This window comes from Heptranchias perlo, chromosome 25 (genome assembly GCF_035084215.1).
Source record: "Heptranchias perlo isolate sHepPer1 chromosome 25, sHepPer1.hap1, whole genome shotgun sequence".
Taxonomy (NCBI): domain Eukaryota; kingdom Metazoa; phylum Chordata; class Chondrichthyes; order Hexanchiformes; family Hexanchidae; genus Heptranchias; species Heptranchias perlo.
The window spans coordinates 45,816,843-45,833,895 of record NC_090349.1 but is presented as its reverse complement, the minus strand read 5'-3'; the positions used below and the strand labels follow the sequence as shown (position 1 = coordinate 45,833,895).

Here is a 17,053-nt window from a genome sequence, read left to right as displayed (position 1 = left end):
GGCAGTGGGACCAAGGTCTGGGGGGAGGGGGCAGTGGGACCAAGGTCTGGGGGAGGGGCAGTGGGACCAAGGTCTGGGGGAGGGAGCAGTGGGACCAAGGTCTGGGGGGAGTGGGCAGTGGGACCAAGGTCTGGGGGGAGGGGCAGTGGGACTAAGGTCTGGGGGGAGGGGGCAGTGGGACCAAGGTCTGGGGGAGGGGGCAGTTGGACCAAGGTCTGGGGGAGGGGGCAGTGGGACCAAGGTATGTGGGGAGGGGGCAGTGGGACCAAGGTATGTGGGGAGGAGGCAGTGGGACCAAGGTATGTGGGGAGGGGGCAGTGGGACCAAGGTCTGGGGGAGGGGGCAGTGGGACCCTCGATGGAGGAAATGACATCAAAAGGCGTATGATCTAATCCTTGAATTAGCCCTGACCTCTGACCTGCAAACCGTGATCCAGCCTCAGTACGGAACGGGTCAATGAAAGAGCAATCGCGGACAGTCCCGAACACAACCCCAGGGTTCATGTCCCTGCCTTTCAGAGGTGTGGTGGACAGTCACAGGAGCTCTGACGATGATGATGAAACGTCCTATGATGCTATACAGAGGAGAAAATGTGGGGAGTGGACTGGACGTCAAGAGGCAGCACCAGCGCCAGGGACGGTGACCCTCAGGTAGGTTAAATTGAAGAGGCTTTTGAAGATGGGCAGAGAGGTAGCAATGGGGAGGGGTCTAGGGGGAGTGTGTAGGGTCCTGACAGCTGAAGACTGCACCTGATGGAGTGGAGGGGATGGCGGAGCGGATGCACAGTAGGCCAGAGTTGGAAGAGTAGAAGGCAAGAGTTGGGACGTAAAGGAGGAGGTTGCAGAGTTAGGGTGAGGAGAGTTTGTGGAGAAATTGGTAAACAAAGGTGAAGAATTTGAATTCAGTGTGTTGGGGACAGAGGAGCCAATGAAGGTGGGTGAGGACAGGAGCGATGGTGAGTGAGATTAGGGGATAGGATAGGGGGGAGTGAGACTGATTATGTGCAGGGTGATATGATAGAAGTGTTTAAAAGTATGAAAGGGTGAGACAGGGTAGATAGAATCAGACTGTTCCCAGTAATCGAGGGGTCAAGAACGAGGGGCCATCGATACAAGATTAAATGTAAGATTCAGAACAGAGGGCAGGAGAAACGTCTTCACAGAGAGAGTCGTGAGACACTGGGATTCACTTCCAGGGTTAGTGGTTGAGGCTGAAACAGACTGGCAGTGGGACCAAGATTGGGCTGAATGGTCTGCGTCCAAATTGTAATTCTGTGTATTTCTGGTCTTGCGCCTTTCTCACTTGGGAAAGAACTTTGGCAGAGCTTTATCACCTCCGTATATTGTACATTTGGAGACACAGATCTGCCCGAAACTCTGACTTCATAGCTTGATGTGAAATACAATTCTTCAGAACTCACCTGAGCCTCACCCTGCTCTGATCATCGGCATCAAGTAAAATTGAAGTTAAAATTCACAGAGGAGCAAACGGCCCATTTGCTTCGATTCACAACTCGAGGAGTTGTGCTGAGTTTAACAGATCATATTTTCAAGTGATGGAAAAATATCCACCCGGCAGAACACAGAGTGAGCGGCTTACCTGTAACGTGCAACACACAGACGGACCTTCCCGGTATACTTCATTTTGGGGTTACCAGAGTCTAGATCACCGTCCATCTGTTGTCGCAAAGCAAATTGGGAACAAAATCAATTTCCTCACAGGTAACTTGAAAGAAAAAAAAGAAAAGAACTTTCACAGTTCACAACCTCAGGGCAACAAACCAATCAAATCCAAACAATTCAAACCAATCAAATCCAATCACTCCAAACCAATCCAAACCAATCAAATCCAATCACTCCAAACCAATCCAATCCAAACAATTCAAACCAATCCAATCAATCCAATCAATCCAATCAATCCAAACCAATCCAATCAATCCAAACAATCCAAACCAATCCAAACAATCCAATCAATCCAAACAATCCAATCAATCCAAACCAATCCAATCAATCCAATCAATCCAAACCAATCCAAACCAATCCAATCAATCCAATCAATCCAATCAATCCAATCAATCCAATCAATCCAAACAATCCAATCAATCCAAACCAATCCAAACCAATCCAATCAATCCAATCAATCCAATCAATCCAAACAATCCAATCAATCCAAACCAATCCAAACCAATCCAATCAATCCAATCAATCCAATCAATCCAAACAATCCAAACCAATCCAATCAATCCAATCAATCCAATCAATCCAAACCAATCCAATCAATCCAATCAATCCAAACAATCCAAACCAATCCAATCAATCCAAACAATCCAAACCAATCCAATCAATCCAATCAATCCAATCAATCCAATCAATCCAAACAATCCAAACCAATCCAATCAATCCAATCAATCCAATCAATCCAAACCAATCCAATCAATCCAATCAATCCAATCAATCCAATCAATCCAAACAATCCAAACCAATCCAATCAATCCAATCAATCCAAACCAATCCAATCAATCCAATCAATCCAATCAATCCAATCAATCCAAACCAATCCAATCAATCCAATCAATCCAATCAATCCAATCAATCCAAACCAATCCAATCAATCCAAACCAATCCAATCAATCCAATCAATCCAAACCAATCCAATCAATCCAATCAATCCAATCAATCCAATCAATCCAAACCAATCCAATCAATCCAATCAATCCAAACCAATCCAATCAATCCAAACCAATCCAAACCAATCCAATCAATCCAATCAATCCAATCAATCCAAACCAATCCAAACCAATCCAATCAATCCAATCAATCCAATCAATCCAATCAATCCAAACCAATCCAAACCAATCCAATCAATCCAATCAATCCAATCAATCCAATCAATCCAAACCAATCCAAACCAATCCAATCAATCCAATCAATCCAATCAATCCAATCAATCCAAACCAATCCAAACCAATCCAATCAATCCAATCAAATCCAATCAATCCAATCCAATCAATCCAATCCAATCCAATCAATCCAATCCAATCCAATCAATCCAATCAATCCAAACCAATCCAATCAATCCAAACCAATCCAATCAATCCAAACCAATCCAATCAATCCAATCCAATCAATCCAATCCAATCCAATCAATCCAATCCAATCCAATCAATCCAATCAATCCAAACCAATCCAATCAATCCAAACCAATCCAATCAATCCAATCAAATCCAATCAATCCAATCCAATCAATCCAATCCAATCCAATCAATCCAATCAATCCAAACCAATCCAATCAATCCAAACCAATCCAATCAATCCAAACCAATCCAAACCAATCCAATCAATCCAATCAATCCAATCAATCCAAACCAATCCAAACCAATCCAATCAATCCAATCAATCCAATCAATCCAATCAATCCAAACCAATCCAAACCAATCCAATCAATCCAAACCAATCCAATCAATCCAATCAAATCCAATCAATCCAATCCAATCAATCCAATCCAATCCAATCAATCCAATCAATCCAAACCAATCCAATCAATCCAAACCAATCCAATCAATCCAAACCAATCCAAACCAATCCAATCAATCCAATCAATCCAATCAATCCAAACCAATCCAAACCAATCCAATCAATCCAATCAATCCAATCAATCCAATCAATCCAAACCAATCCAAACCAATCCAATCAATCCAAACCAATCCAAACCAATCCAATCAATCCAATCAATCCAATCAATCCAATCAATCCAAACCAATCCAAACCAATCCAATCAATCCAATCAATCCAATCAATCCAATCAATCCAATCCAATCCAAACCAATCCAATCAATCCAATCAATCCAATCAATCCAATCAATCCAAACCAATCCAATCAAATCCAAACCAATCCAATCAATCCAATCAAATTTTAAAGAATCACTGGATTGGGGGTAATATTCTGGCATGGGTGGAGGATTGGTTATCTAACAGGAAGCAGAGAGTTGGGATAAATGGTTCATTCTCGGACTGGCAACCAGTAACCAGTGGTGTTCCACAGGGGTCGGTGCTGGGTCCCCAACTCTTTACAATCTATATTAACGATTTGGAGGAGGGGACCAAGTGTAACATATCAAAGTTTGCAGATGATACAAAGATGGGAGGGAAAGTAGAGAGTGAGGAGGACATAAAAAACCTACAAGGGGATATAGACAGGCTGGGTGAGTGGGCGGAGATTTGGCAGATGCAATACAATATTGGAAAATGTGAGGTTATGCACTTTGGCAGGAAAAATCAGAGAGCAAGTTATTATCTTAATGGCAAGAAACTGGAAAGTACTGCAGTACAAAGGGATCTGGGGGTCCTAGTGCAAGAAAATCAAAAAGTTAGTATGCAGGTGCAGCAGGTGATCAAGAAGGCCAACGGAATGTTGGCTTTTATTGCTCGGGGGATAGAATATAAAAACAAGGAAGTATTGCTGCAGTTATATAAGGTATTGGTGAGACTGCACCTGGAATACTGCATACAGTTTTGGTCTCCATACTTAAGAAAAGACATACTTGCTCTCGAGGCAGTACAAAGAAGGTTCACTCGGTTAATCCCGGGGATGAGGGGGCGGACATATGAGGAGAGGTTGAGTAGATTGGGACTCTACTCATTGGAGTTCAGAAGAATGAGAGGCAATCTTATTGAAACATATAAGATTGTGAAGGGGCTTGATCGGGTGGATGCAGTAAGGATGTTCCCAAGGATGGGTGAAACTAGAACTAGGGGGCATAATCTTAGAATAAGGGGCTGCTCTTTCAAAACTGAGATGAGGAGAAACTTCTTCACTCAGAGGGTGGGAGGTCTGTGGAATTTGCTGCCCCAGGAAGCTGTGGAAGCTACATCATTAAATAAATTTAAAACAGAAATAGACAGTTTTCTAGAAGTAAAGGGAATTAGGGGTTTCGGGGAGCGGGCAGGAAATTGGACATGAATTTAGATTTGAGGTTAGGATCAGATCAGCCATGATCTCATTGAATGGCGGAGCAGGCTCGAGGGGCCGATTGGCCTACTCCTGCTCCTATTTCTTATGTTCTTATGTAATCCAATACAATCCAATCCAATCAATCCAATCCAATCAATCCAATCAATCCAATCCAAATAATTTTTAGAAACGATAATCCGGGCAGAATTAACAGTCATTTGGACGAGTGTGGATTGTTTAGGGAAAGTCAGCACGGATTTGTTAAAGGCAAATCGTATTTAATTAACCTGATAGAGTTTTTTGATGAGGTAACAGAGAGGGTCGATGATGGCAATGCAGTTGATGTGGTGTATATGGACTTTCAAAAGGCATTTGATAAAGTGCTGCATGGTAGGCTTATCATCAAGATTGCAGCCCATGGAATAAAGGGGGCAGTAGCAACATGGATACAGAATTGGCTAGGTAACACGAAACAGAGAGTAGTGGTGAACGGTTGTTTTTCGGACTGGAGGGAGGTGTACAGTGGTGTTCCCCAGGGGTCAGTGCTGGGACCACTGCTTTTTCTTGATATATATTAATGACTTGGACTTGGGTGTACAGGGCACAATTTAATTTCAAAATTTGCAGATGACACAAAACTTGGAAGTGTAGTGAACATAGTGATAGACTTCAACAGGATATAGACAGGCTGATGGCATGGGCGGACACGTGGCAGGTGAAATTTAACGCAGAAAAATGCAAAGTGATACATTTTGGTAGGAAGAACGAGGAGAGGCAATATAAACTTGAGGGCACAACTCTAAAAGGGGTACAGGAACAGAGAGATCTGGGGGTATATGTGCAAAAATCGTTGAAGGTGGCAGGGCAGGTTGAGAAAGTGGTTAAAAAAGCATACGGGATCCTGGGCTTTATAAATAGAGGCATAGAGTACAAAAACAAGGAAGTCATGATGAACCTTTATAAAACACTGGTTTGGCCACAACTGGAGTATTGTGTCCAGTTCTGGGCACCGCACTTTAGGAAAGATGTGAAGGCCTTAGAGAGGGTGCAGAAGAGATTTACTAGAATGATTCCAGGGATGAGAGACTTTAGTTACGTGGATAGACTGGAGAAGCTGGGGTTGTTTTCCTTGGAACAGAGAAGGTTGAGAGGAGATTTGATAGAGGTATTCAAAATCATGACGGGTCTAGACAGAGTAGATAGAGAGAAACTGTTCCCATTGGCGGAAGAGTCAAGGACCAGAGGACATAGATTTAAGGTGATTGGCAAAAGAACCAAAGGTGACATGAGGAAAAACTTTTTTAAGCAGCGAGTGGTTAGGATCTGGAATGCACTGCCCGAGGGGGTGGTGGAGGCAGATTCAATCATGGCCTTCAAAAGGGAACTGATAAGTACTTGAAAGGAAAAAATTTGCAGGGCCATGAGGATAGGGCGGGGGGAGTGGGACTAGCTGGATTGCTCTCGCATAGAGCCGGCACGAACTCGATGGGCCGAATGGCCTCCTTTAGTGCTGTAACCTTTCTATGATTCTATGATTCTGATCCAAACCAATCCAAACATTCCAAACAAATCCAACCAATCCAATCAATCCAATCAATCCAATCAATCCAATCAATCCAAACAATCCAAACCAATCCCCAGCCAATGTAACACTTTTGAAGTGCAGTCACTGTCGTAATGTAGGAAATGCAGCAGTCAATTTGCGCACAGCAAGATCCCACAAACAGTAATGAGAAAATGACCAGATTATCTGTTTATTAATGATGTTAGTTGAGGGATAAATATTGGCTCCAGGAGATCGGAGAGAACTCCCCTGCTCTTCACTGTTGTAAAGTAGAATAGAAAAGCTACCTCTTCATCTATTATTCCAACACAAACCTTTATTTTATGGGGCATTTTTTTGTATATGGTCAAAGATGCAGCTTGCTGTGATCGTAGAATCATAGAATGATAAAGCTCAGAAGGGCACCATTCGGTCCATTGTGTCTCTGCTAGCACTTTGAAAGAGCTATCCAATTAGTCCCACTCCTCCTGCCCTTTCCCCGTAGCCCTGCAAATTTTTCCTTTTCAAGTATTTATCCGATTCCCTTTTGAAAGTTATTATTGAATCTGCTTCCACCGCCCTTTCAGGCAGCGCGTTCCAGATCAGAACAATTCACTGCGTTAAAAAAAATTCTCCTCATCTCTCCCCCTCTGGTTCTTTTACCAATGATCTTAAATCTGTGTCCTCTGGTTACTGACCCTCCTGCCACTGGAAACATTTCCTTCTTTCATTTCGTTAGTGGTTTGTTAATTATGGAGAAAGCATTTCCCCGTTTTTGATAAAAGGTAAATTTCTGCCACAGTGCCAGTATCAAGCAGACCTCGGTGAGATGAAGCACTGCGGGGGGTACAGAGAGCTCGTGGTATTCTGTTTTACCACAGTGCCTTATCCCCAACCTCAGAAGATAATCTCCAACTGCACTGACTTAAATTTTTCCATTTTTCACATAAGCTTCTGAATGCGATTGTCAATTAGCACTGAATTAAAAGAAAAAGGAAAGGACTTGCGTTTCTATATCACCTTCCACAGCCTCAGGACATCCCAAAGTGCTTCACAGTCATTACTTTTGAAATGTTGTAATGTTGGAAACGTGGCAGCTAATTTGCGTACAGCAAGGTCCCACAAGCAGCAAATTAAAAAAAAATTTTAAAAATTCATTCACGGGTTGTGGGCGTCGCTGGCAAGGCCGGCATTTATTGCCCATCCCTAATTGCCCTTGAGAAGGTGGTGGTGAGCCGCCTTCTTGAACCGCTGCAGTCCGTGTGGTGACGGTTCTCCCACAGTGCTGTTAGGAAGGGAGTTCCAGGATTTTGACCCAGCGACAATGAAGGAACGGCGATATATTTCCAAGTCGGGATGGTGTGTGACTTGGAGGGGAACGTGCAGGTGGTGTTGTTCCCATGCGCCTGCTGCCCTTGTCCTTCTAGGTGGTAGAGGTTGCGGGTTTGGGAGGTGCTGTCGAAGAAGCCTTGGCGAGTTGCTGCAGTGCATCCTGTGGATGGTACACACTGCAGCCACAGTGCGCCGGTGGTGAAGGGAGTGAATGTTTAGGGTGGTGGATGGGGTGCCAATCAAGCGGGCTGCTTTATCTTGGATGGTGTCGAGCTTCTTGAGTGTTGTTGGAGCTGCACTCATCCAGGCAAGTGGAGAGTATTCCATCACACTCCTGACTTGTGCCTTGTAGATGGTGGAAAGGCTTTGGGGAGTCAGGAGGTGAGTCACTCGCCGCAGAATACCCAGCCTCTGACCTGCTCTCGTAGCCACAGTATTTATATGGCTGGTCCAATTAAGTTTCTGGTCAATGGTGACCCCCAGGATGTTGATGGTGGGGGATTCGGCGATGGTAATGCCGTTGAATGTCAAGGGGAGGTGGTTAGACTCTCTCTTGTTGGAGATGGTCATTGCCTGGCACTTATCTGGCGCTAATGTTACTTGCCACTTATCAGCCCAAGCCTGGATGTTGTTCAGGTCTTGCTGCATGCAGGCTCGGACTGCTTCATTATCTGAGGGGTTGCGAATGGAACTGAACACTGTGCAGTCATCAGCGAACATCCCCATTTCTGACCTTATGATGGAGGGAAGGTCATTGATGAAGCAGCTGAAGATGGTTGGGCCCAGGACACTGCCCTGAGGAACTCCTGCAGCAATGCCCTGGGGCTGAGATGATTGGCCTCCAACAACCACGACCATTTCCTTTGTGCCAGGTATGACTCCAGCCACTGGAGAGTTTTCCCCCTGATTCCCATTGACTTCAATTTTACTAGGGCTCCTTGGTGCCACACTCGGTCAAATGCTGCCTTGATGTCAAGGGCAGTCACTCTCACCTCACCTCTGGAATTCAGCTCTTTTGTCCATGTTTGGACCAAGGCTGTAATGAGGTCTGGAGCCGAGTGGTCCTGGCGGAACCCAAACTGAGCATCGGTGAGCAGGTTATTGGTGAGTAAGTGCCGCTTGATAGCACTGTTGATGACACCTTCCATCACTTTGCTGATGATTGAGAGTAGACTGATGGGGTGGTAATTGGCCAAATTGGATTTGTCCTGCTTTTTGTGGAAAGGACATACCTGGGCAATTTTCCACATTGTCAGGTAGATGCCAGTGTTGTAGCTGTACTGGAACAGCTTGGCTAGAGGCGCAGCTAGTTCTGGAGCACAAGTCTTCAGCACTACAGCTGGGATGTTGTCGGGGCCCGTAGCCTTTGCTGTATCCAGTGCACTCAGCCGTTTCTTGATATCACGTGGAGTGAATCGAATTGGCCGAAGACTGGCTTCCGTGATGGTGGGGATATCGGGAGGAGGCTGAGATGGATCATCCACTCGGCACTTCTGGCTGAAGATGGTTGCAAACGCTTCAGCCTTGTCTTTTGCACTCACGTGCTGGACTCCGCCATCATTGAGAATGGGGATGTTTGCAGAGCCTCCTCCTCCCGTTAGTTGTTTAATTGTCCACCACCATTCACGATTGGATGTGGCAGGACTGCAGAGCTTTGATCTGATCCGTTGGTTGTGGAATCGCTTAGCTCTGTCTATAGCATGTTGCTTCCGCTGTTTAGCATGCATGTAGTCCTGAGTTGTAGCTTCACCAGGTTGGCACCTCATTTTTAGGTACGCCTGGTGCTGCTCCTGGCATGCTCTTCTACACTCCTCATTGAACCAGGGTTGATCCCCTGGCTTGTTGGTAATGGTAGAGTGAGGAATGAGATAAATGATCACGCAATCTGTTTCAAGAACGTAAGAAATAGGAGCAGGAGTCGGCTATTCGGCCCCTCGGGCCTGCTCCGCCATCCAATCAGATCATGGCTGATCTTCGACCTCAACTCCACTTTTCCGTCTGATCCCCATATCCTTTGATTCCCCTAGAGTCCAGAAATCTATCGATCTCAGTCTTGAATATATTCAACGACTCAGCATCCACAGCCCTCTGGGGGAGAGAATTCCAAAGATTCACAACCCTCTGTGTGAAGAAATTCCTCCTCATCTCAGTCCTAAATGGCCGACCCCTTATCCTGAGATTATGACCCCTGGTTCCAGACTCTCCAGCCAGGGGTAGTGATATTGATTATAGACATAGATAAATAAGCAGATGATGACAATGATGTAAGACAATCATATGATTGAAATTGCCAGATAAATGAAAGCAAATGAGTTGAAGTGATGGTTTTATCTGGTGATCAGGATATTTTTATGGTCTGAGTTACGGTCAGTTATAAAACAGCCCTGCTCCTCAGACTGCCAGTTTATGAGACGTTTATTACTTGGGGTATTTTGACAATTTCCCTTCATCTACACAGCAAACCTTCATTTGTCTTGTGGGAAGGGAAATTCTCAAAGTGTCACCAGTGGTTCTACTCCCTGGGGATTCCAGGCTCTCACATTTAAGCAAGAAAGTGCCTGGGGATTAAACTGCTCGATGGTGATAACTGATAGTTCACTCAAAAGGCATTAGTTATCTGTCATCTTGCCTTCTGGTGCTACTCTCTGTAGAATGGTAACCCACCCACAGTGAGTCATCAAACCACCACATGTACAGAGAGCACTAAGGACAGAGAGTGGGCCGGGCCGTGAGGTGGTGACTGAAAACTCAACTGTCATTTCCAATCCTTCGGGGAATACTTTGAATTCAGCAGCCTAGAAACTGCTGTTGGTTTTATCCCCGGGGCAAACTGTGAGTTACTGATGATTTCTGGGAGGATTCCCTCCTGCTGGGTTACCCCAAGATACTGGTCTCGGCAATCTCGGGGCTGAAAGTGTGGGATCTTGCTGTGCGCAAATTTCCCGACAGATTTTGCTGTTTTTCGACATTACAACAGTGACCTCACTTCAAAAGTACTTAATTGGCTGTAAAATGCTTTGAGACATTTTAAGGTTATGAGAGGAGCTTTATAAAAGCAACTACAGTTGCTGGTTTGTTCGATTGTGGTGGGCCAGCTCGTGAAAAGGGGGTAATCCATTATTCTCCAAATCTGCTGAAAACTGCAATTAGGAGCCCATTACACACCTGGAAGGTCAAATCCAGATGTTTGCTCAACAGAATTGGTGTAAGAAAATGAAAGGACTTGCATTTATGTAGTGCCTTACATGACCTCTGGAGGTCCCAAAATGCTTTACAGTGAATGAAGTACTTTTGAAGTGCAGTCACTGTTGTAATGTAGGAAACGTGGCAGCCAATGTGCGCACAGCAAGATCCCACAATCAGATAATCTGTTTTAGTTGGTTGGGCACCGGGGAGAACTCTGCTGTGCTGCGGGATCTTTTACGTCCACCCGAGAGGGCAGACGGGGCCTCGGTTTAATGTCTTATCTGAAAGACGGCACCTCCGACAGTGCAGCGCTCCCTCAGTACTGCACTGGGAGTGTCAGCCTGCATTTTTGTACTCAAGTCTCTGGAGTGGGACTTGAACTCATCATCTTCTGATTCAGAGGCGAGAGTGCGACCCACTGAGACACGGCTGGCGCCTAAGTCACATGGGTAGTATAACACACGGTGAAAATCTACCCTAACGCCTTTCCAGCACTGCTGGTGGGCCAGGAGGAGTAGGAATGTTTCCCGCGGACCCCTCAAGCTAACCTGCTTCCCCCCCCCACCCCACGATCTGCTGACCACCCCCCCCTGCGATCGGACCCACCCCCCCCAACCAATGTCCTCCCCACCCATGATCTCCCCCTCCCTCCTCTCCACTCCCGACAGCCAGACAGTCTCTCAATCTGGCCGGCTGCCAGTCGGGAAACAGAGTCAAAAAATTTAAATCAAGCCGTGCCATTAAATTCGGCAGAGCCTCCGGGGGAGCCGTATCTCCGGGTTTCCCAACTGCTACGAGCTCCCTCTCCCCCCTGTAAATATTGGGGCCAAAGACTTGGATTATACACCGTCTTTCACACAACCTCAGGACGTCCCAAAGCGCTTTACAGCCAATGAAGTACTTTTTTGAAGTGTAGTCACTGTTGTAATGTAGGAAACTACATTATAAAATTCTCCTTTTGTGAATGGAACACCATGTGGGGTAATTAACTTTTGGTGATGGTGTAAAACAGGGACTATCCGATTTGCTGCCTGTTACACCCCTCTCCCCACTGCCCTCAATCAGATTGAAAATCAGAAGAGGGGGCTGATCGATACCCTCAAAAATTAAAACAACCCCCCAAGCATGTTACAGAGAGCATTTAATGCAGGTTTTGCTATTTAGGACCAACTAGTTTCTCAGATATTTAATATGGGAAACCCCAGTAAAAACTGTCTCTTAATGTCACATGACACTAACGTCACGCGTCTCATTCCTGACAACTGTGAGAGCTCCTTTAACGTCCCGCAGTCAATAATAAGAACTATACGGAGTCACAAACACTGCAGAATACCAACTCTGGACTAAATAACCCCCAAAAGAACCAAATAAATACATTTTAAAAAAGGCACATGCTGGGAATTCAAAATAAAAACAAAATGTTGGAACTGCTCAGGTGAACTGATCAGCTGAAGGAGACCAATGGGTTAATGTTTCAGATGTGATGCTACGTTAGTTGGTACGAATTTAGATTGAGCACTGAAAGCATGGGGAGAGTTCGAGGGAATGTTCTCCCACAATGGGTTTAGGGTATGGGACCCACTACCTAGAAGGTTATGCTGATAGAGTGAGATGAAGTAAGTTGGGAGGAGGCTCTTGTGAAGCATAAACTCCAGCAGAGACCTGTTGGGCCGAATGGCCTGTTTCTGTGTCGTAAATCCCATGTAATTCTATGCAACATATAATGATGGGTTCAAGGGTCATTGCTAGGAAACAGCGGAATGATTGCCAGGAAACTATTGGTTAAGAATTAAATGTTAGCAAAAAAAAAATCTCCAAAATTGGTGACGATTAGTTGGGTTCGTCAATGTGCAGAACGATGAGAGTTACTTTAACCGTCATGAGAGTCGATTTTACACAATGGCGTGAGTTTTGATCTTTCTTTTGTCTCTTAAACAATGACACGTTATCGAGTAACGTAAGACCGACTGACCTCGGAGAGGTAGCCCAGCCTCTGGTTGCTGGGCCGCGACCTCGACAGGAAAGTAGGTTTGACAGAAAGGAGCTCTGGTTTTCCACCAGACATCGGTAGGGGTCTGATATACTCGGCAATCACTGATCTGTTACCAGAAGAACTTTCATTGCCTGAAAGTAGAGCAAAAAGAAGAAGCAGCGATTGGTCCTGAGATTGACTGAAGAGTCGTCTATCTCACTGGTTCACAGTAACAGAAAACTCACAGCAGACAGAAGCAGCCTGAGGTCTAAGTCTGTATTTGTATTTTTTAAACCATGCTGTGATCTGAAAAATTCCACCGACACATGCAACTGTAGTTCTCGACTAATCCTACTGCAAGTTGTTCAGCCAGGTCTGTGTTAAGATCAAGACCATTTCATACAAGAGGACTAAGCCGGGCCTATCTCAGTCCCTTTTTGGTTCCAGACTACATCCCAATTATTTCAGTCAAGTCAAGCGTCAATCTACAGTGCAGTTTTGATGCTCAGTATTGATTTGCTCAGAGTTAATCTTGAGTAGAAAATGTCAATGGTAATTTATTCTCAACTGATTCGAGAAATACCGTATTAGTTCAAACATATCTAACACTTAGCTTCTTAACCTCAACAACAACTTGCATTTATATAGCGCCTTTAATGCAGTAAAACGTCCCAAGGTGCTTCACAGGAGCGATTATCAAACAAAATTTGACGCCGAACCACATAAGGAGATATTAGGACAGGTGACCAAAAGCTTGGTCAAAGAGGGAGGTTTTAAGGAGAGTCTTAAAGGAGAAGAGAGAGGCGGAGAGGTTTAGGGAGGGAATTCCAGAGCTTAGGGCCTAAGCAGCTGAAGGCACGGCCGCCAATGGTGGAGCGATTAAAATCGGGGATGCACAAGAGGCCAGAATTGGAGGAGCGCAGAGATCTCGGAGGGTCGTAGGGCTGGAGGAGGTTACAGAGATAGGGAGGGGGCGAGGCCACGGAGGGGTTTGATAACAAGGATGAGAATTTTAAAATCGAGGCGTTGCTGGACCGGGAGCCAATGTAGGTCAGAGAGCACAGGGGGTGATGGGTGAACGGGACTTGGTGCGAGTTAGGATACGGGGGCAGCAGAGTTTTGGATGAGCTCAAATTTACGGAGGGTGGAAGATGGGAGGCCGGCCAGGAGAGCATTGGAATAGTCGAGTTTGGAAGTAACAAAGGCATGGATGAGGGTTTCAGCAGTAGATGAGCTGAGGCAGGGGCGGAGACAGGAACCTCCGAACTTGGATATTTTTCTATGAAACATTATAGACCCCAAACTCTCCTTGCACGCAAGACAGCAGAAGCAAATTTCTTCATTGCCAATCCAAAGCTCAGGGCAAGAATACAGTTGACAGAGAATAGGGAGATGTGGGCAGTTACCGTTAAATGTTGAGAATGGCATTTTCCAGTCACCCACAGGCTAAGCTCATGATCCACTTGGAATATGGTCGCTGTACCTCTCTGACCCCTAACTGACCCCTTCAATGGCTGGGTGGAATGCTGCAAAATGTTGCCTCTATGATGGTGGGTTTCCCTGTTTTTCCATTACTAGTTCACTTTTGGCTTGGGTTCTACTGTTTAATTCATCACTAGATATAAATCATATCAAGGCCTCCATTACCAAGAGTAATTATCATAGAATCATAGAAGTTACAACATGGAAACAGGCCCTTCGGCCCAACATGTCCATGTCGCCCAGTTTATACCACTAAGCTAGTCCCAATTGCCTGCACTTGGCCCATATCCCTCGATACCCATCTTCCCCATGTAACTGTCCAAATGCTTTTTAAAAGACAAAATTGTACCCGCCTCTACTACTGCCTCTGGCAGCTCGTTCCAGACACTCACCACCCTTTGAGTGAAAAAATTGCCCCTCTGGATCCTTTTGTATCTCTCCCCTCTCACCTTAAATCTGTGCCCCCTCGTTATAGACTCCCCTACCTTTGGGAAAAGATTTTGACTATCGACCTTATCTGTGCCCCTCATTATTTTATAGACTTCTATAAGATCACCCCTTAACCTCCTACTCTCCAGGGAATAAAGTCCCAGTCTGTCTAACCTCTCCCTGTAAGTCAAACCATCAAGTCCCGGTAGCATCCTAGTAAATCTTTTCTGCACTCTTTCTAGTTTAATGATATCCTTTCTATAATAGGGTGACCAGAACTGTACACAGTACTCCAAGTGTGGCCTCACCAATGCCCTGTACAACTTCAACAAGACATCCCAACTCCTGCATTCAATGTTCTGACCAATGAAACCAAGCATGCTGAATGCCTTCTTCACCACCCTATCCACCTGTGACTCCACTTTCAAGGAGCTATGAATCTGTACTCCTAGATCTCTTTGTTCTATAACTCTCCCCAACGCCCTACCATTAACGGAGTAGGTCCTGGCCCGATTCGATCTACCAAAATGCATCACCTCACATTTATCTAAATTAAACTCCATCTGCCATTCATCGGCCCACTGGCCCAATTTATCAAGATCCCGTTGCAATCCTAGATAACCTTTTTCACTGTCCACAATGCCACCAATCTTGGTGTCATCTGCAAACTTACTAACCATGCCTCCTAAATTCTCATCCAAATCATTAATATAAATAACAAATAACAGCGGACCCAGCACCGATCCCTGAGGCACACCGCTGGACACAGGCATCCAGTTTGAAAAACAACCCTCGACAACCACCCTCTGTCTTCTGTCGTCAAGCCAATTTTGTATCCAATTGGCTACCTCACCTTGGATCCCATGAGATTTAACCTTATGTAACAACCTACCATGCGGTACCTTGTCAAATGCTTTGCTGAAGTCCATGTAGACCACGTCTACTGCACAGCCCTCATCTATCTTCTTGGTTACCCCTTCAAAAAACTCAATCAAATTCGTGAGACATGATTTTCCTCTCACAAAACCATGCTGACTGTTCCTAATTAGTCCCTGCCTCTCCAAATGCCTGTAGATTCTGTCCCTCAGAATACCCTCTAACAACTTACCCACTACAGATGTCAGGCTCACTGGTCTGTAGTTCCCAGGCTTTTCCCTGCCGCCCTTCTTAAACAAAGGCACAACATTTGCTACCCTCCAATCTTCAGGCACCTCACCTGTAGCGGTGGATGATTCAAATATCTCTGCTAGGGGACCCGCAATTTCCTCCCTAACCTCCCATAACGTCCTGGGATACATTTCATCAGGTCCCGGAGATTTATCTACCTTGATGCGCGTTAAATTATGGACATTAAAATCAAAAGATGAACAGTGAGTTCCCTATCTTGGCTGTGCTGTCAGTGAGATGTGAATATGGGGCCATGGGAATCGCTGGACAAGAAAAGCCCTCGGTCCATCCCTGCTCCCCCAAACCTGTCACACTCACCAGCTGTCCTGTCTCAAATCCCTCAAATACCGTCTCCCAACATGTCATTTTCTGATCTGATTTGCATTTGAGTGAATCGATGCTGACCTGCTTCACCGTCTCCCCAGGGAGCCTGATCCACAGATTGACCACTCACCCCGATATTTACGGGGAGGTGGGGAGGGACCGGGGGAGGGTGTAGGAGAGGGGGAGGGAGTGAGGGAGGAAGTGAAGATGGAGGGGGAGGGAGTGAGTGAGGGAAGGTTCGGGGGGGGACTGGGGGAGGGAGGAGGAGGGGGGGAGGGAGCGAGGGAGGAAGTGAAGATGGGGGGCAGGGAGGAGGGTGTAGGGGGGAGGGAGTGAGTGAGGGAAGGTCCGGGGAGGGACCGAGGGAGGGAGGACGGTGTAGGGGGGAGGGAGCGGGGGAGAAGGGAGGATGCGGGGGAGGGGGAGCGTTTGGGGGCGGGTGGAGGGTCCAGAGGTGGCTGAGGAACCCGGCAAGGTTGGGGACGCGCGGATTCTGCCAAACTTAACGGCAGGACCTCATTATCATTTTTCAGATCTGTTTGCTGCCCGACAGCCGGACAAATGGACAGGCCGGCCCGGCGAGAGGTCGCAGTCGGGGGGCAGTCCTCGGCAATCGGGAGGGGGGTGGGGGGGGGGGGGCGGGGAGAGGCTGCGATCGGCGGGGGGGG

General features: G+C 46.0%; 1 protein-coding gene across 2 annotated transcripts in view; it reads right to left on the bottom strand.

Annotated features, from left to right (window-relative positions):
- The window catches only part of rimbp2b (RIMS binding protein 2b), a 275,923-nt gene that overhangs the window by 45,746 nt on the left and 213,124 nt on the right, over positions 1-17,053 (bottom strand). For both annotated transcript variants that reach the window (XM_068006203.1, XM_068006202.1), the window contains 2 exons: positions 12,984-13,135; positions 1,600-1,676 (listed from right to left, as the gene is read on the bottom strand). In XM_068006203.1, coding sequence (XP_067862304.1) covers positions 1,600-1,676; positions 12,984-13,135 — 229 coding nt within the window. The remainder of the gene's footprint in view (positions 1-1,599; positions 1,677-12,983; positions 13,136-17,053) is intronic.